This window comes from Lepidochelys kempii, chromosome 27 (assembly GCF_965140285.1).
Source record: "Lepidochelys kempii isolate rLepKem1 chromosome 27, rLepKem1.hap1, whole genome shotgun sequence".
Lineage (NCBI taxonomy): Eukaryota > Metazoa > Chordata > Testudines > Cheloniidae > Lepidochelys > Lepidochelys kempii.
In genome coordinates, this window is record NC_136406.1 from 8,667,723 (window position 1) to 8,688,147 (window position 20,425).

General features: G+C 43.8%; 1 protein-coding gene and 1 long non-coding RNA gene across 6 annotated transcripts in view; one reads left to right on the plus strand and one right to left on the minus strand.

The window, feature by feature from the left end:
• Positions 1–20,425, plus strand: part of LOC140903955 (uncharacterized) — a 72,150-nt gene that overhangs the window by 25,447 nt on the left and 26,278 nt on the right. The gene's annotated exons all lie outside the window — the stretch shown is intronic.
• The window catches only part of MARCHF10 (membrane associated ring-CH-type finger 10), a 98,741-nt gene that overhangs the window by 14,229 nt on the left and 64,087 nt on the right, over positions 1–20,425 (minus strand). For 3 of the 5 annotated variants that reach the window (XR_013635081.1, XR_013635083.1, XM_078850711.1), the window contains 4 exons: positions 16,383–17,778; positions 12,560–12,726; positions 9,060–9,169; positions 5,678–5,791 (listed from right to left, as the gene is read on the minus strand). Coding sequence is in view for 2 of the 5 variants with exons in the window: in XM_078850711.1 (XP_078706837.1) it covers positions 5,678–5,791; positions 9,060–9,169; positions 12,560–12,726; positions 16,383–17,778 (1,787 nt within the window). In the remaining 3 variants the exon portion in view is untranslated. The remainder of the gene's footprint in view (positions 1–5,677; positions 5,792–9,059; positions 9,170–12,559; positions 12,727–16,382; positions 17,779–20,425) is intronic. The other 2 variants (XR_013635082.1, XM_078850712.1) reach the window with 1 other exon arrangement.

The following is a 20,425-nucleotide window of genomic DNA, read 5'->3' on the forward strand; positions in this document are numbered from 1 at the left end:
GGGGCCGGCCTACTGGCATTTTAACAACAGCCTGTTGGAGGATGAGGGCTTCATGACGTCCTTCCGGGAATTCTGGCTGGCCTGGCGAGGGCAGTGGCATGCCTTTCCCTCGGCGCGGCGATGGTAGGACCTGGGGAAGGTGCGTCTGCTGCGACTACACCCGGGGCACCAGCCGCCGACGGAGAAATGCGACGATAGAGCAGTTGGAAGGGGAGGTCTTAGAGCTGGAGAGGCATCTGGCTGCCAGCCCCAAGGACCCGCTCCTCTGCGGAGCATGCCGGGAGAAGCAGGAGGAGCTCTGGGCCCTTGAGGACCATCGGGCCCGGGGTGCTATTGTTCGATCCCACATCCGCCTCCTTCGGGAGATGGATCGCGGCTCCCGCTTCTTCTATGCCCTGGAGAAAACGAGGGGGGCCAAGAAACACATCATCTGCCTCCTGGCAGAAGACGGCACCCCCCTCACGGAACCGGTGGAGCTGTGTGGGAGGGCCCGAGCCTTCTACACAAGTCTTTTCTCCCCAGATCCGACCGACCCTGGCACTTGTGGAGTGCTTTGGGAGGAGCTCCCTACGGTCAGTGCGAGCAACCGAGACCGGCTAGAGTTGCCTCTCACTCTGGCCGAGTTCTCGAAAGCCCTCCGACGTATGCCCACTAAAAAGTCTCCAGGTATGGATGGGCTGACCGTGGAGTTCTACCGCGTGTTTTGGGACGTCCTCGGCCCAGATCTAGTCACCGTCTGGGCTGAGTCTCTGCAGAGCGGGGTCCTCCCTCTTTTGTGCAGGCGAGCTGTGCTCGCCTTACTGCCAAAGAAGGGGGACCTTCGCGATTTACGAAATTGGCGTCCCGTCTCACTCCTCAGCACGGACTACAAAATCGTAGCAAAAGCAATCTCGCTGTGGCTAGCGTCTGTGCTGGCGGACGTGATCCACCCAGACCAGACCTACACCGTCCCGGACCGCAGTATCTTTGATAACCTATTTCTGGTTCAGGACCTTTTGGAACTCGGGCGTAGAGACAGTCTGTCGTTCGCCCTCCTGTCCCTGGATCAGGAGAAGGTGTTTGATAGGGTGGACCATGGGTACCTCCCCATGGGTACCTCCTGAACACTCTGCGAGCATTTGGCTTTGGACCTCAGTTTGTGCGTTTTCTCCGGGTGCTGTACACTTCCGCAGAGTGTCTGGTTAAGCTCAACAGGACCCTGACCGAACCGGTCAGCTTCGGGCGAGGAGTATGGCAGGGGTGCCCCCTCTCGGGCCAGTTGTACGCTCTGGTGATCCGCAGGAGGTTGACAGGGTTGGTGCTGCAGGAGTCAGAGCTGCGGCTGGTCCTGTTGGCGTACGCTGATGACGTGCTCCTCGTGGTCCCGGACTCGGGCGACTTGGCGCGAGTGGAGGCTTGCCAGGCCATCTATTTGGCAGCCTCCTCTGCCCGGGTCAACTGGGTCAAGAGCGCTGGCTTGGTGGTAGGAGACTGGTGGCAGGTGAGCTCCCTCCCACCCGTGCTTCAGACCATCCGGTGGAGCGCGGGTCCACTGCTCTACCTCGGTGTTTACCTTTCTGCCACGCATCCCTCTATGCCGGAGAACTGGGAAAATTTAGAGGGCGGGGTGATAGAGCGGCTCCGGAAATGGATGGGACTACTCCGATGTCTCTCCCTTCGTGGGAGTGTGCTGGTGCTTAATCAACTAGTCCTGTCCAAGCTCTGGTACCTGGTCCTGGCCCTGGGCTTCCTGACCAACCTCCGGACATCGATTCTGGGGTTCTTTTGGTCAGGAATGCACTGGGCCCCTGTAGGGGTTCTTCATCTACCCCTGAAGGAAGAAGGACAGGGCCTGAAGTGTCTGCACACTCAGGTCTGTGTCTTCCGCCTCCAGGCCCTACAGAGGCTCCTTTATAGTGCAGGCAGTTCGGCGTGGAGCATACCGGCGTGCATCATCCTGCGCCGCATCCGAGGGCTCCGATATGACCGGCAGCTCTTTTATCTCTGTCCAGGAGGTCTTCCGCAAGACCTCTCCGGGCTGCCGGTCTTCTACCAGGACCTCCTCCGGACTTGGAAACGGTTTTTAACGACCAGGTCCGTGGCGGCCACCGAGGGGGCAGATCTCCTCGCGGAGCCCCTGCTACACAACCCCCAGCTCCGTGTGCAGGTGGCGGAGTCCCGCTCGGTGCGCCAGAGTTTGATCGTGGCAGAAGTCACGAGAGTCAGAGACCTCCTGGACTATGACCAGGGAGACTGGCTGGATCCCCTGACGCTCGCTCTGCGCATGGGGCTCTCCAAACCTCGTACCCCCCCCCGGTGCGTACTTCAGGAGGTGAAGGCCGCTTTGCCGCCCGCTGCTAGAACTTACCTCGATCGGGTCCTGCTCGAGGGCACGCCCCGCCCACCCTCTACCCCAGGCTCGCCAGACCTTTTAATTGGACCCCTGCCCCGTACACCCAATCGACCCCCTCACCCCTTTACGGCGAGCCAGCTGCATGAACTGCAGCTGGTATGCTTCCAAACCGCGCCAAGGAAACATCTATACACGCTCGTGCTCCACACCCTTCATGCTCTCACCCTAGTATCCTGCCCCGACACAAAGTGGAGAGACCTTCTGCCACCTTTGGAGGGTGAGCAGCCCCGGTGGGCCTGCCTATATTCCACCTTGGTTCCGAGGCCCGTTGGGGACATCAGTTGGCGGCTTCTTCACGGAGCTGTGAGCAAGGGCACGTACTTGGCGCGGTTCAATGCCATCCCAGATACTTGTCCCTTTTGCAGTTTGAGGGAAACCCTGGCGCACGTATATTTGGAGTGCGCCAGGCTGCAGCCCCTGTTCCGGCTCCTCACAAATCTTTTATTACATTTTTGGTTGCATTTTTCCCCTCACCTTTTTATTTATGCACTCCCCATCCGTGGCCTCACAAAGTCGCGGGATCTCCTAGTTAACCTCCTCCTGGCCCTGGCTAAAATGGTCATCTATAAAACCAGAGAGAGGAGGTTGGCCGATGGAGTTTCCTGTGACTGTGAGGCCGTTTTCCGATCCTCGGTTCGTTCATGTATCCGGGTGGAGTTCCTCTGGGCGGTGTCCACCGACTCCCTTGATGCTTTTGAGGAGCAGTGGGCGCTGTCCGAGGCTCTCTGCTCGGTGTCCCCGTCCGGCTCCCTTTGTTTTGACCCTTTGATTGGGGGAGAGAGTAAGGGGCCCCAGCCATTGCTGCTGCAGACACCACCACCTTAGAGGGGTCCTTTCACACGTGGGTGCACGTGCCCCCCCCCCAGGTTGTCCACCCCACAACCTGCCCCTTTTGTTGGGTGCTTTCAGAGAATGGAATTGTTGGTGACACTCGGGTGTGGCGCCAGGTAACTCAAGGGGGTGGCAGACCTTGAGAGTCGATGAAGCCCCCTCACTCTGGACCACCAGGTAACTCGGAAGGGTGGAAGACCACAAGAGTCGAGGAAGCCCCCTGCTCTGGGCCCAGGCAAGCTTGAACACTTCCCTCCCCTGAAGCTAATGAGAAAACAACTGTGATTGGTTGCTGTGTTACACATTGCATATGCTGTTGTTTTGTTTTGTAAGTGTGTTATGCAAATAAAAAAAAATCGCAAAAAAAAAATTACTCTCCTAGTGCCATCTATATCCATCTGGCTCGACCCTGTCACATGAGTATAAAGTGAATCAAGAGAATCCAATATCCCATAGGTCATGTTCTAATTAAAATCCTTTCCAGCTTCCAGACAGTCAGGATTGAAAGCCTCAGTTCCCATCGGTATCAAGGAGAGACCACAGATTAGCTACAAGCACCAAAGCCACTGGATCAATATATGTGACCTTTTCAGACCAGCTCAACTATATTTATAACACTCCAATGAAGCAGTGCTCTGTGAATTTAAAAATAAAAATGTCATTCCAAAGAGCTCCACAAGGTACAGAGCAGTTTCAGCTCCAGATGGACTTTTCCTGCCAATTGAATGAAAGCCTCTGCGGCAGCTTTGCAACTCATCAGAAGTGCTCTAAGAGAACAGAAATATGTCTTGCTCTGAAATATGTTCATGATGCCAACAAGCTGCAACATGTCATTTTTTTTATTGTAAAATATGATACCAGGTGCCACCAACGGATGCATTCTGAACCATCCTGAAGTCTTGTGTATATGCTTGAAACACAGCTTCGTCCTGGTTCTCAGTTACATTAAAGACCCCCTTATACTACTTTGGCACCAAAAAGCAGCCTTAAATTGGGTGGAAAGAGCCCCTAGAGTATACCATTTGCACTGGGGGCATGACTGGCTGGTGTAGCACTGATATGAGGACCTTAAAATGACCCTGTTGGATCAGGGATTGGATCAGAGGCATGGTTGGCATGCACTGCACTATCAGTGGGATTTTCAAATGTACCTATGTAGTCCCACTGAAAGTCGCTGACACTTGTTCTCCTAAATCACACAAACACTTTTGCAAATCCTGACCTTCAGCTATTTCTTTTCTTCTCAGGGCCCCTATGTGGCCATGTGAAGCAGAGTGAAACGAGAGTAGCCCTGAGCCACCTTAACCATGCCTCAGCTGCAGGCATGTGTTAACTGAGAATTCGGCCAGTTGGGTCCACATTCAAAAGTGCTTTTAATGGTGCACAGTTGTTGCCAATACTTGTGCAATTGCGTTTGCTCAGAGTATGGCTTACCACTGTTGTAGCCTGCCCCACGTCACTCTTGACCATTGCTGCGCTAGTGCCGGTAGAAAGCACTGGTATGGCAGCTGCACCACTGCCTTTGGCGTGTCTCCCAGCATACTTTTATGAGGCTCCTACAGCTCTTCATGCGCTTACCCTGTGCAGTATCTCCAGCGCTTCTGACTGCAATGTTATGCACAAAAGTTTTCTGTTTACAGGGTGCAATGCAGCAGACTCAAGATTTATTTTATTTAAAAAAAGTAAAGAATCTTTTAATGTAATACTGCTGTTGTTCAGTTTTAGATAGCTGCTATCTTACACACTGAATCATTATTTATACAGGCCACAATTAAAAAAAACTTGGTATAGCAGCTCTCTAACTGTGGAGCTCTGCTTCCACAAACCCCATTTCACGGATCTGGGTGGGGAAGTCTGGGAATGCACTGGTACTGGAACAGCTAGAGGGAATTCTGTGTGCGATCACTGTAAATAGGTTTATGTTAACCAGATTACCCAGATTGTGGATACAAGGCACTAATACAAATTACAGGGGTACAACTCTGCTTTAACAAGGTTTTTGGGATTCTCATTCTTTAATGGTTCAGGCTGCATTTCCACATGCACATATTTATTTTTTTTTTAACTTTTCTTCTACTGTGGCTGGTAACCAAGGGAAACACATAAGAACCCCCCCGCATTGCACAGCTGTCTCTTGTGGAGCTGCCAGAAGGGGTATGGAGCATGTGTAAGTAATTGGCAATCAGTAGGGGAAATACCCATCCTGCACTGGGATAGCATTAGGCAGGATTGTAGCTTGTACCTCTGTGGAAGGCTTAGGTTAGTGAATAAAACTTCATGTGGCTGATTTTGAAAAAGAAAGACTGCCATAGATTCTAAGTGGATTGCAGAACTTCTGTGGGCTTGACAACTAGGGAGGCATCATTGGCTGGATAAGGAGCCATGTAAGTAACAAATGAGTATATGATATTAATGGTCTGTGATTTGAAGCACTATCATTTTCACTCCTCTTACCCTGTCTCTACTGGCTTGGTTGTAGTTTAGTCGCATGAGTTCTGCAAACCTCTGTTCATAAAGGTGAAGGAGCAGCACAAGGTAGAGACCTGAGTTCATTAGCTCACTTTGTGCCTGTGTGCAGAAGAGAGCCAATTTATTTACTGTTACTGTAACCCTGGTTTCTAAAGACCTTAAGGACTAGAACCAGTACACAGTTACTTCAGCCAGAGGCTATATTACCTCCTAAACTCATTTATTAACTCTAAACTATCTTCCTGGCTTGTATTTAATTTCTTAATTACTGTGAGTAGTGACTATCACATACAACAGCCTAGCATAAGGTCTCTGCACTGACATATGAGTGACCTGGCTTAGATTCCTGATCCAGTCTGTCAGACTCCAGGGCCAGTAGGGACTCCCAGCATTCCTAAAACACAACATACTAAGGACATAGAGTGGATGAGAGACCCAACACTGACCTTTGGCAGGCAATTAAAGGAGTAAAAGACTCTAAAGAGAGTCCTCTCTAAGGCTCACCCTTGGATTAGTAAATTCCAGAGGGGGTGGGGGCACTAAGGTCAGAAGGGACCCTTATTATCATCTAGTCTGATCTCTGGTATAAAACCGACCTTAGAATTTCATCTAGAATGTACCCTGCGATCACATAGGAAGGAAATGTAAAGAGGAAAAAATCAGTTGGGATCCATACAGGACAAAATAGGGAGAAAACAAATATAAATTAACTCCTTGGCACAAGTAATGGCAAATCTCAGCTAATAATTAACAAAAAGATAAAGCTATGCCATCTTAAACTGCTGTATATTTTGGCACATATCAAATACAATACAGATCATCAGGTCTAATAAGCAAATGAGGAGTGGGCCTTTCCATAATTAGATGGAAGTTCTCCAGGGAAAACCATAAGTGTGGAGAACTCAGCATATGGCACTCTTCCCTTTCAGTGCTACACCATGGAGTAGAGTATGCTATGCTGCTGGATGTTTCAGCTTTCTAATATGATTGAAATTTGAGGTCCTGACCATTTGTGGGCATTAATGATCTCACAGCACTTGTAGCCATCACAGGAGTGCTGACAACCCACTGTCTTGGCTGCACTCTGGGTAGGTAATTAATTCTGCCTCCCCAAAATCCCCCTCTGTAGCTGAATGTTATTAATTGTGAATCTAATCATTCTGCAGAACAAAACATAAGAATTATTTTGCCTGGCTTTTGACTATTTTTTTGTTTACATTTTATTCTCTGTAATTTAGTGCATCAAGCTGCCAATGGTGAAAAGAATCACTGAAATTAACAATAATAACAATTTCCCTCCAAATACACTTTCATATTGCTAGCTCAGAATGGCAGCCATCTTTCCAGCTCAGAGAAAATTACATGTCACTGCTGAAGCAGAGATTTTTTTTTTTTAAATGATAAATTAAATTTTTTAATGGGGCACACTGAACACTAAATGAACCCTTGAAGTTACTGATAATAGTGCTGGATCTAAGCAGCATGTTCTTGATTAAGAATATTGTCTTAAAAATTAAGCATTCAGGTACAGTAGTCCCTGAGAGGCATAGCCTAAGCACAGGACCAGGAGACAGGTACTCATCAATGCTAATTCCTTCTCTGAACTTGAGCAAGTCACTTGGTCAAACTTTTTCAACAGTATCCTCTGTCAGTGCTACCACTATAATAAACCTAAGAGATGCTCATTAATCTGGAAACTACAACCTTCCTTAAACTACAACATTCATCTGCATGGCTTAGCACTTACAAAATCTCCTCAAATCATTTTTTTGGAAACTGTATCTTCATTGGTTCTTTTGGTGTTTATGCTTGTTTGGGTTTTTTGTTCCATTCAGAGAGGGAATTATATTCCAAGCCATGATGTTCTACTCTGCTCTTTCAATGGGTATCTACAGACAATCTCATTCTAAGTGAACCTTTATATTCCTATACATTTTACAGCACAATGGCAAATCAATCAGCTAGAAAATAGCTTGGTGGTATCACTTCTGTCAAAGCATGCTGGGAAATCATTTACTTTTTTATAACTAAATAAGGCCTAGAGCAATGCAGATGGGGAAATATACACTGTTTACTGCAAATAATTTTGAGAAACACAGTCTGGTAGAAGTGGCTATCTTCTACAAATCAGTGGGAAAGACTCTGGCACACTGCAGTATTTATTTAGATTTCTATAAATGCTAAATAGCATATCTATCCATATGTTTTAGGTGCTTTTGGCATAACTAAAATACATCACAAATAATACTTAAAAGTGCATCAGTACAAACATATAAATCACAGATATATAAATCACAACCAGCAAGCAAGACCTCCCACCAGCTTAATTCCCCTTATCTCTCCAACAATTACTCATCCTTACAATTCCAGCCATTTTCAAATGCCTAGGAAAAGAGATGAGCTTTGCAGTATGCCCTTAAATATGAAATTTGATGTGTTGAATTGTCAAACTACCCAACATAGGTACAGCCTGTAATTCTGTAAAACACTTTAAAGTTTGAGAAAGGGTGTGTGTGCTTATCACTTTAATCTGTTTATGGTTCTGTGTGATTATTCCGGAGTGTAGAGGCTCTGCTATTTGACATAGTGCTTGCTTTCACATATTTTGCCACTCCCTCACCAGCATGACCTACCCTGTCATTCCTGTCTCCCTATATGAACAACATTTATTTTGTTTCTGAACAAGCTGACCCCCATCACCATCTTATAGTACAGTATTAGAACTCTATGCTTGGGATAATTATCTTCTGGAAAATTAAGCAGATTACTCTTTTTGGCAGGCATAAAGCTAAAAAAACCCTAAATTTATTGTGATGCTAGGTTTGTTTTCTTACAGCTCTCAATATCTCTGTGTCTTACCCCTGAATTTTTCTGTTTAAAATGAATTTATTCAACTTGTTTCACAAACAGCACTTTAATATTAATAATGGGATGATGTTCAATTCCTTGAAATTAAAAAATCCACCTGAATCTTCTCCTTGTCTGTGTTTTTTAAATTGTAAGATGCTGAAGAGAACAACGAACCTTGGCTAGTCTTCCCCTCAACAGGCTTTCACGCTGCAATGTCATCTCTACCTAGCAAACAAGAATGTTATTCCCCATCTCCAAATGTAATTACAAACTTCCTTCACTCAAAGCCTCGTGATATTGGGCAGTTTTGTGAAATGAACTGCGATTATTATTTTCAGACTCTTATTACTCGGGCTTTTTTACATGTCTTTAAATCTGCGTAAAGAAAAATATCTCTTCCTTGCAGTTTAGCTGGCTTCAGTGTATGATGGCAGATCATTACACACACACAGTACTGCAAGCCAGCAATACCAAAATAGGATTACAGGCCTTTATTTGGAAAGAGTCAGTTTCTTACCTGAGACTGTTGGTGATTTCTGTAATAGTCATTCACATCAAAATCATCCAGATCAGCTATCAGGCTCTGCTTACACAGTTCACAAGTTTTCACTGCCCCCAGCTCAGCACCTGAAATTAAATGAGGAATTAAATACAGTGTTGAACTTATAAGTCCATATTGAGCACAGTGTCTCTGTATATTACAAAATCACTACTATATGGAACCTTTATTTTTAAGCCATTTTTTACTCAAGGTTGCCAGCTCTGAATCTAAATTCCATTGAACTCTATTCTAATCATGCCCATTATTATGTGAGCTTTGTATAATGGTTTTAAATACTAGCTGTATTGTCTATAACTCTCCATGTGATGTATAACAGTTTACAAAACTGTAACTGATATGGGTTACAAATGCAGGAGTTATGAGATGCATACCTTGATCAGTATGGTTTATTTGACATAGAAAAGTAATATTTATGTACATTTGTTTCAAACAAATGGATATAAGTTCAATTAATGTAAGTGGCCATTCACAACATTTCAGGGCCTGATTTCCAAGATTTCCAGCACCCACAACTGGGACCAGATTTTCTGATGAGTTCAGTTCCCATTTAGGTTCCTAAATAAAAGCCAGATTCTCAAAAGTCCATTCTGAAACCACTCCCATTGTGACACTTTTGGCCAGACTTTCAAAATTGTTCAGGAACCAACATGCACCCAGTATGTTGAGATCTTTTGGAAATCTGGCTTTTCAGTCCAGTGCCTAACTGGAAGCTCAGCTTTTCTGAAAATCTGGCCCTAACTATATGGGCCTGGCCCATAGGGACCAACTCACTCAAGACTGACAGTATGATGTGAAATACTCTTTTCTCTTGCTTGTTATCTATAAATGTATGTTATACTGTAGAAAAATTAAAAAAGAGTCCAAGATAGATTCTCCCCCTCCCCCTTGTAAATTGAAGAGTCAACAGGCAGAGTTGAAAATGGTGAGTAAGATCTAACTCAGAGGGTCAGTTTTCTTTCTGGCAGGCCATTTCATTAGAGGAATCTTTGTAACAAGCCCTCTCTCTTATCACCATTTGCTTCTCCAAGTCCTTAATTCCACAAAACACTAGAAGTCGGATTATAGTCCAGGAACCACATTTGAAAAACGACACCTCCAGATAACCAGTAAAACGCTTCTATTTGTATTTATTTGTTTTGAAGTCTCCCGGAATTTTGCCACTGACTCCAGTGAAAACGAGACTGGACACTCTGGCTATTCTCTTTGACTGCATAGTGAGACCTCTACCTTCTGAAATGCAATTTCATTCACTGAACTGGTGAGGATAGTGGTGAAAAAGAGAAAAGGTCCAGGAAAATGCCACGTGAGTCTCAAGTAAAATATAACCATAACATCCACATATCAAGTCTCTGCGCTTACGGCCTGGTCAATACCAACCAAATAAAGGTCCAGTGTGCTGCCTAGTATTTTCACTGGATCATAGAATCATAGACTATCAGGGTTGGAAGGGACCTCAGGAGGTTATCTAGTCCAACCCCCTGCTCAGAGCAGGACCAATCCCCAATTAAATCATCCCAGCCAGGGCTTTGTCAAGCCTGACCTTAAAAGCTTCTAAGGAAGGAGATTCTACCACCTCCCTAGGCAACGCATTCCAGTGTTTCACCACCCTCCTAGTGGAAAAGGATGTCTTTCCTCCCCTTCCTGCCCAGCCCCCATCAACAAAGAAGGGAACAATCGGCTTCAGTTGCTTTCCACCATAAAAATGACACGGAGACACACCTCAATAAAGAGGAGGAAATTAATAAAATCCTTTAAAAAACCTCAAGCAGATTTTCACCCCCAAATGAAAGAAACTCTAGAGACTCCATGAAATCCTCTTGAAACTTTGCTATTGCCATTGATTTTTTGTGTGTGGAAGGCAGTCAGATATTGTGGTGATGGGTGCCTGTATAAAACTCTAAGATAGAACAATGGGTTCCAGTTGCTTTGGGGCCCACTGTATTATATTTAATATGTGGTTAGAAGGACACATGCTTTTAAACTATACTATAACTTTTCTTGGGCATTGAAAATAATCCAAGGTTATTACAGATACTCAGATCAGGGCCTTGCCCTAAAGACAAACACCTTTTTTTTTTTAAATCCTTTGCTGACCAGAAGTCCCACTTCTGCCCATCCAAACACATAGCTAATCAAATGCCAAATGAATTTCCAGTATACTATCTGAACACTCTCTCCCCTTGCTAGTGTTCTTTCTCACTCTGGCTCCCAAGCTGGCTGGCTGAACTCTCCCTGAACCCAGGGCAGGATCTGTGGAAGATGAGGGAAGTAGCTCACTCCCCTGATCCTGGGGTCAGTCAAGAATTTGACCAAGGATTAAGAATCTGCATTTAACTGCTACATCCTGTGCTGATGAAGAATAAAACAAGGTTGGTGTGGGCTCCTGTCTTCTTGAATCTAAGAAAAGAATTTTTGACACATATCTAAACAGTAAGTTCTCACAATACATTGAATTAAGTGATAACAATAAGCAAGTTTATCTCTGGAGGCTGAGATCTGAGTCTGTGACTCTTATATGACACTGACTCCTCTCCTTCATTGCTAGCTGCTAAATTGCACTAATAGGCAGCTAAAACACATACATGTATGCTCAATATTCCTTTTCCATGCAAGCAATGGCTTAATTGATGTGTGATTTCAAATGTAAGGGGGAGTGGTTCACAAGACAATCTTTGTATTAAAATATGGTCCATATTATGCAAAACTTTGCAAAACCCTGCTTTGCAATTCACATTTATAGCACTATAATGTTGTTGATCTTCATTCAGGACAGGAATAGAAATAGAATACCAGGAATGTTTCATTTTAGTATTAATATGTCAATACCAAGGTGGGGGATGAAGATCAGGGAAGCTTGCATAGCAATAATTTGCAGTGTACCTTTCTCTAGCTATCAGTTATTTTCATGAGCACTAAAATTCATTGTATGCAGGTTCCTTCTCCCCCTACTTCAATATTTTTTAAAAACACATGTTTTTCTCACTTTATGGATTTGTCATTCAACATGCTCCCTTTCCTCCCCATTAATTAGTCTTACATGTGAAGTTTATGGATCCTACAAAATTTGTTGTTCACATGATGCTGCTAGTAATGTGTAAATCTCTCAGCCTTTGGTGTGTGTGTATATATATAAATTGGCTTATTTTATATGGTAAACTCTGGAAATTTAGAATTTTAGTTCTGGCCATTGGTCAACAGATGAGCACAAGTCTAAGCAAGGCCATCAGATATTTGCGGTTATTTGACCTAATTTTTGCATTGTGGAAAAAGACTGAAATGTTGACAAACCTATGGGATAAATTCATCCCTGGTGCGTAACGCCACTGATATTACCTGATATAGCTCCACTTATGTCAGGGAGTGATTACAAAGGTGAATTTGGCCCTCATATCATGAGGTTTCTTAAACTAGTGACATGCTGTTGCACTTGTAGTACTCTCTTCTCACATTCCTACCTGATTTTATCTTAGCTTTCAGCCATGTTTTTAGACATTCCTGATGAACAAACTGTAGGGTTCCTACGCACCCACATGGTTCTACCAGTGGATTTGTTAAAGAGCCCCCAGCAATCTGACATATTCGGCATTGGTCTCCTTCCTCTTCTGAGTCTTCGGCCAGTAGACTAAAGACACAATAGAACAAATCAGAAATATTCTTTCACCAAACTCTACAGTCTAACATTAGAATTAATTTATACTTTAATTAACATGTTTTGGAGGGGGGGGTTAAAGAGGCTTCCCTAAACATCTTTCAATATATCTGTGATCTGAACAAATAATATCCAATAGGTTGCAATTACTATTCACTGTCAAACTTAAGATGTGCGGGGGGGAGGAAATCTTGTTGTTTCTAAATCCTCGTTTTTTTTTAAATTTTTGAATCCATGATTGACAGTGTACAGCTCAGAAACTACAGCCACTGTTTTTTATACAAGAACCACATTGTGTTGCTCTCAACCCCTGCAGAACCAGTTAGGGTGTGGTAGCTAATGCGTACTGCCTTATTTGCAAAGCTGTGATGTGTTGAAATCAAGGAAACAAATGGAATACAATTTTTTTTTTAAGGGGAAATATATTTTAACTAGAAGGAAAAGGACCAAAACAGTGTATGGGGACGAGAGGATATTTAATGACTCCCTAATTACAAACAATGGAGAAAAATGTGATTTTAATTTTTTTTTAACTAAACTACAATCAACACTTCTTGCATGCATCAAAATGACCAGAAAGGATTCACGTTCAAGGACTAAAATTCTAAACAACAAAACAACTGAGAACTGGATTGATTTTAGTTAAACTTGGCAAACTCATCATAAACAGATTTTCTGAAGGTGAAAAAGCAACTCAAGAAATACCCCTGCTTTCCTTTTATGGTGATAAAATATGAGACCCTATAGAGTTATATACAGCATTTTAGACACCTGTATAACTTTAGAAAACTGGACAGTCCTCAGGTATACATCCTTTGGTGATGATTGGACAGATTGAGACAGTAGGAGAAGCTTCTATCTCTAGGACTCCCACTTCCTTCCTAGCCTGCCCTTCCAACATGATTCATCTCCCTCTGCTACTAGTTTTCTAGCAATCCCCTGGGTTAAGAGCTTGCAGGGGGACAGAAGATGGTATTAGGAAGTCAAGCAAGCATATGAAAGTGGCAGTGCAGATATCTGGGGCTGTGTAGCAGAGTGGTCACCCTGCTCTGGCCCTGAAGGGGTTAAAACAGCCCTGGGGAGCCAACAGTAAACGCAACCCTGGAGAGGGCTGGGAAAAGCTGAGTGAGTAGCTGACCACAGGTGTGGCCAGCTCAATCAGGGCCCTATAAGAGGGCTGTGGGCCAGAAGCAGAGGAGTCTAACTCTAGGCCTGGAATGGGAAGGGCTAGCTGCTTGGGGGTAAGGTACCTAGAGCAGAGCAGAGCAGAGCCGTGCCGTGCCGTGCCAGGTAAAGGGAGCTGAGGTACTCCAACCCCAGGCTGAAGGCCTTGCTAAAGGCCAGGAAAGGTACTGGGTCTACAGAGGTGTAGCCTGGGAATAGGCAGAGGCAGCTAGTCCTACGCCCCTTGCCAATGAAGAGTGGCCATTACGGACTGCAGTCTGCCCCAGTGAGCAGGGGCTAGATAATGACTGGCAGTAGCCACTGAGGCAAGGTGGGTTTAGAGGTTGTAGGTTCCCCTGGGAGGGGAGACCTAGAGTGTGGGAGCATTGCCGGGGGCAGGACACCAAGGTAAAGGGGCACCGCTGTCTGGGAGGGACACGGATGCCAGCAGCAGGCGAGACACCGGCCTGCAGAGGGTGCTCTGAAGGCTGGAAAGAGCTAATTCCTGAGACAACCAGCAGGAGGTGCTGCACCAGTGAATCTTCGCTTCGCCACAGGCCGGTAGCTGTAAGGAGGTGGGTGAAAAAGCCAGAGTCTGTTACAGCCTAGTTGGTGGGTGAGGCTTTTTAGAAAGGGGGTGGGGAATTAAGAAGTGGACATGTTGGGCTAAGTATTCTAAGGGTTAACACCTTTTGAAATAAAGCATCTTTGTTCTTCTACGTGTCCAGTTTACATTCTGGTACTACTGTATGACTCAGAGCTATGTCACTTCTGTTAAGTGCAAAAACTGAATATGTGGCCAGTTGGTTTATGTTCTGGGGGAGTAGAAAGATGGGATGGAGAGGCACATTTTCATGAAAACATCTTTGTTCTTAATTGTTGAAATGACTGCTTGAGAAAAAGAGCAGCTTGCTGATTACAGTCAGCAGCAGGAAACCCAGAGTTGACCAATATGCCTATATCAGAAAGTCTTTTCAGCCAAGGAAATTAGTTTTAGGGAAGAAAGTGGAGAAACTGGGTCAGCTAACAAGTTTTTAGAACAGACAATCCTCTTAACTTCCTTAGCATCTGTATGGATGGCTTCTTTTTATCTATATTCCTTCCATAACCAAAAACTTGGTCTAAAAGAGATTAAGGATGGCTATGATACCCTAAAAAGCAAGAAAATAATAATCTTAGCCACCTCTTAACTGTATCCTAATGCCCACACAGCACACTTCCACTGACAGTGACAGACTCCAGATCATCCAAAGGAATTTACTTCTGCCTTCAACTGATAAAGAAACATACAGCAAAGAACACATTCATCTCCTCCACAGTATTACACAAACCTTAATTACAACCTCAGCAACATTAGCAAATATTCCAGGTTGACACAAGGTAAGTGTCGTGTGTCAGTGGGAGAAGCATCAGGATACAATCTATTTTGTAGTAGTGAAATGGCAGTTCTCTTCAACAGCCTGTGTTCCATTGGAAACAATAAGTACGGCCATTTTTACTAGTGGCGCATATGTGTGCATGCGCACACGCGCCCTACTAAAACTAAAAGCAGCTTCAGTGTCACTGTAAGTTATGAAAACTGGCAAGCATTTGAGTAAGGGAAAATTGTAACTATAATGGGCAATATGTGGGGGGTGGGAAGGGGTTACGACCTAATTCTTCACCTGTGCACACAAAGGTAGCTGGCAATGAGTTTTAACGATATGGAAATTTTGAAAGATTATAAAATCCAGCCATTTGTTACCAAAGGGGATCCAAAAGGCCAAACACTGGGCAACCTTAATATAAACAAATACAAATATAATATTGAATTCCACGGAGCTCTCCATTTAACTATAGAACTGCGTGTTAATGTGAAATCATGGATGTGTGACCTGTAGAATTACACTGTTACGAGTTAAGCTAAGCCTCATTAAAATTGGGGTATGCAACTGCCATCCTTCATTTAAGATTGCTGTAAGAAATAGTCAGATCCTTTTATGAAACAACAAGTCTCAACCCCAAACAGAAGTGCATGTCACTGCCCAAAACACATGCACATGCACATGTGAGGTTGCTTGGGAATTTGAACTAACTGGGTGGAGGGGGGCTTCCCAGGGACTGTTTTAGTAGAGTAGTGTGTATGTATGAGAGAGAGAGAGAGAGAGGCAGGAGAAACTCCAGGGAAGAGGAAGAAAGCCAGGTGTTGCCTGAACAAGCACAGAGTATGGCCGTGAGAAAAACCTATTGAAAGAGCTTTTAGGCTGAATGGGCTTAGAGCTATGAGCAAAGAAAATATCGCCAGTTGTTTGTTTTTCCTTCTGTGTTCAGGGAAACAGGACTTAGATGTTCTTTGGAAATAAAAAGGATTGCTTCAAAGGTACCTGCCTCCATCATCAACTTCTCCTCCCAATGGAAACAACCCGCAGGGCCTCAAACTTTGGCTAATTGCTCATGTCAAAAGGGTAACAATATGTATTTCTCACCTCTCCTGCAGTTTCTTAAGCTTCTCTGGGTCTGCATGTTTGTTTGTTTCCTTTGCACTTGTGGTATCACATGCTGTCATGCTGCTCATAGCACTACTTTGATTTTGTAAATCAGACACTGCCAGCAAAGCAAGTGGTAATTGATCATGTAATGTGCCAGCCATGTGAAGGTGGGCTGTGAAATCTGTTTGAAACAAAGATGGGTTGGAAGAATCTATAGATAAAAAAGAACTATGTGAATTTAATAAGTTCTCTTCATCATGTAAGGCAGCATTTGGAGATGCACTCTTTAAACCATTATCTATACTATCATCCAGTAGGCTATTATCTTCAGGTGTACTGACTATAGGGGATGAAGATTCATAACTTTCTGCAGCAGAAAAAGAATCTCTACTTCTTATAGGAGACAAGGGTCTACGAACATTAAACCTTGAACTTCCATCCAAATCCAATACTTGAGATGATACAGGTGTCAAGCTCAAATCTGTTGAGACTTCAGCTCTAGGTGCAGATTGTATTAATGATCTTGGAGCATTATATGCAGAATACAATAATCGTCTATGAACTGTTGACCTTGCAGAAGTAAGGAGATCAGTATAATGCCTCTGATTGCTTTCACAGGCTTGCAATTCTCTGTTATAAATATTGACACTAGGCCTATCTATAGAGCTAATGTTATTAAGAGTCTCAGCAATAGGAGCGCTGCCTGGTCTGCTTTCAGCTCGTGAGCTTCTTGAGCTAAATAATGGAGTTTCATTTTCATTTTTATTGCAATCAGCACCTTCAGAAGAATTCCCATCTGGAGTGTAAGACTTTCCATAGTCACTAGAGTTTCTTCGCCTTAATGAAGACTGTTCAACAGCTGTGTCCATTACATTGTGTTGTCTTAATGGTCCATGAGAAGATTCAACTCTTCTCGATGAAATGCTTCTATCGTATCCAGCTTCTTCAGAGTTACATTGTTCATCTTGTGCCAAGGATGTTCCACTAAATTTGCTAATTTGTCCTAGAGGAGTAGGAGAGTGATTTAGATTGAAAGAAAGGAATTCTTTCTCTAATATATCCTCTTTAGTATCATTTTCTTCATAGGAATCTTCCATGTTTAAGCAACGCATAGAATAAAAGTTTTCATCTCTAAACCTCAAAGGGGCCATTTTAGTGGGTATAAGAGATGGACCATGTGACTCATTTGAGACAAAGGAACCATGAGCTCCCTGTAAGATAGATGCACATGATAGAGTTGGAGACTGCTGAGCCTGTGGAAGAATACTTCCTGTTTTGCTATCTTTGGCTAGATCTTTACGATCAAGATTTAGCTTAGAGGAATGGATTAAATTCCTTCTCTCTTGAGATCTCTTCTTGTTCGTGAGCGTAGTTTCATTTGTCACTCCAAGATCTGCAGTGAAAACAAAATCAACTTTCAGCATTTGATCCTTTTTGTTTCTAGTGCCTAACACATGCTCTAAATGGCGATTTCTTACTACTGCTGTTCTGGTATTGATGTTATGACATATTCAGTTATAGGTAACTGCAGTTCTAGTGCACTTTAACACAATTAGTAGACTTTATTCATAAACTCTTCTAGGGTTCAGACAAGAAGTCAATATTACTTTGCTATCTGGATGCCTGTAAGACCACATAAAGGAAATTCATAAATCATGCTAAATGGTGAACTAGCACTTCCAGAGGTTCAATTAACACGTCTCCTTCCGAGCACAAATATTATCCCACCTACTACTTGCATTCAATGTGTAGTTCCAGAAGGAACTGCCCTTTTGTGATCAACAGAAATTATCACAATGTTTTTAGATTTTTTTTTTTCTGTTCAAAATTTGTAGTAATACTTATTATTTGCAAATAGCATCATAGCACCTCTGTCTCAGGCTTTCAAAGCTCTTCACAAACTGAGTAGGTATTATCCATGTTTTACAAATGGAAAAAGTGATACAGAGATGAAATGACATGCCGAAAGTCATACAGCTTATCAGCAGTAGATATGCAAACAGATTCTCTGTCACCCATTCTAACCACCAAATAATACTCCTTCCCACGTGATTTGTACTGTGGGTAAAAGGGGTCAGAATGACATCCCTGAAATCCTCTGTGCTCATTAGTGACTGTATCCTAGAGGATCACCCACCTGTAGGGAGTTAAGAATAGTTCATTCTCCAAGACCCATCTAATTCTTGGTTGCTAAGTGCAACATAAAATGCCAGTTGTGGTCATAGCAATTGTTTCTAACATGGATGTCTAGAAACAGGACTGAGACATGCTGATTTCACAAAGACCACTGAACAGCAATCACTTACTTTTAGTCACCATTAATCTAGCATGAATGAGAATCAAGGACCAAGACCTGAAAAAGATGTCTGATATAGCCTGTCCTCCATTGCAGTATCCAAAAGAGCCAATTTAGTTTCTCTAGAAGAGGGCAGACATCAGTCATAGGGGGAAGGCATCCTTTGTCAAAACTTTCCAAGTATGAATAAAAAGTGAGTAAGAAAATGGAACTAGTTCCTGTGTGTATTCTAACATCTTCTCACATTACATGAGTGTGTTAGGGAATGAGCAAAGAACCGCTATTAAGGGCACTGTCTAATAAAAGTGCATACGCTTATCACTGCTTCCTCTCTCTAAATTACAAGCAACTTCTTCCTGAGAAGTGCTCCTACAATTCCCACTGCCTTCAACAGGAGAACACAGATGCATCCAAGGCATCTGTGGTTTTTATCTATGACCATATGCTTTTTATTTCTTTTATCACAGCACACAGTATGGACTCAGGGAGACCAATTGCTTTTAGAGGAGGGAAAACAGATTATGTTCACCTCAGACTTTTCACAGATCACCAGATTCATAGATCTTAAGGTCAGAAGGGACCATTATGATCATCTAGTCTGACCTACTGCACAATGCAGGCCACAGAATCTCACCCAACCACTCCGGCAATAAACCTCTCACCTATGTCTGAGCTTACTGAAGTCCTCAAATCATGGTTTAAAGACTTCAAGGTGCAGAGAATCCTCTAGTAAGTGATCCATGCCCCATACTGCAGAGGAAGGCGAAAAACCCCCAGGGCATCTTCCAATCTGCCCTGCAGGAAAATTCCTTCCCGACCCCTAATATGGTGATCAGCTGAACCCTGAGCATGTGGGCAAGATTCACCAGCCAGATACCCAGGAAAGAATTCTCTGTAGTAACTCAGATCCCACCCCATCTAACATCCCATCACAGGCAATTGGGCCTATTTACCATGAATAGTTAAAGATCAAAATCACATTATACCATCTCCTCCATAAACTTATCAAGTTTAATCTTGAAGCCAGATAGGTCTTTTGCCCCCACTGCTTCCCTTGGAAGGCTATTCCAGAATTTCACTCCTCTGATGACAGGTTTCAGAGTAACAGCCGTGTTAGTCTGTATTCGCAAAAAGAAAAGGAGTACTTGTGGCACCTTAGAGACTAACCAATTTATTAGAGCATAAGCTTTCGTGAGCTACAGCTCACTTCCTCAGATGCATATCGTGGAAACTGCAGCAGGCTTTATATATACACAGAGAATATGAAACAATACCTACTCCCACCCCACTGTCCTGCGGGTAATAGCTTATCTAAAGTGATCATCAGGTGGGCCATTTCCAGCACAAATCCAGGTTTTCTCACCCTCCACCCCCCCACACAAATTCACTCTCCTGCTGGTGATAGCCCATCCAAAGTGACAACTCTTTACACAATGTGCATGACAATCAAGTTGGGCTATTTCCTGCACAAATCCAGCAGGAGAGTGAATTTGTGTGGGGGGGGTGGAGGGTGAGAAAACCTGGATTTGTGCTGGAAATGGCCCACCTGATGATCACTTTAGATAAGCTATTACCAGCAGGACAGTGGGGTGGGAGTAGGTATTGTTTCATATTCTCTGTGTATATATAAAGCCTGCTGCAGTTTCCACGATATGCACCTGAGGAAGTGAGCTGTAGCTCACGAAAGCTTATGCTCTAATAAATTGGTTAGTCTCTAAGGTGCCACAAGTACTCCTTTTCTTTT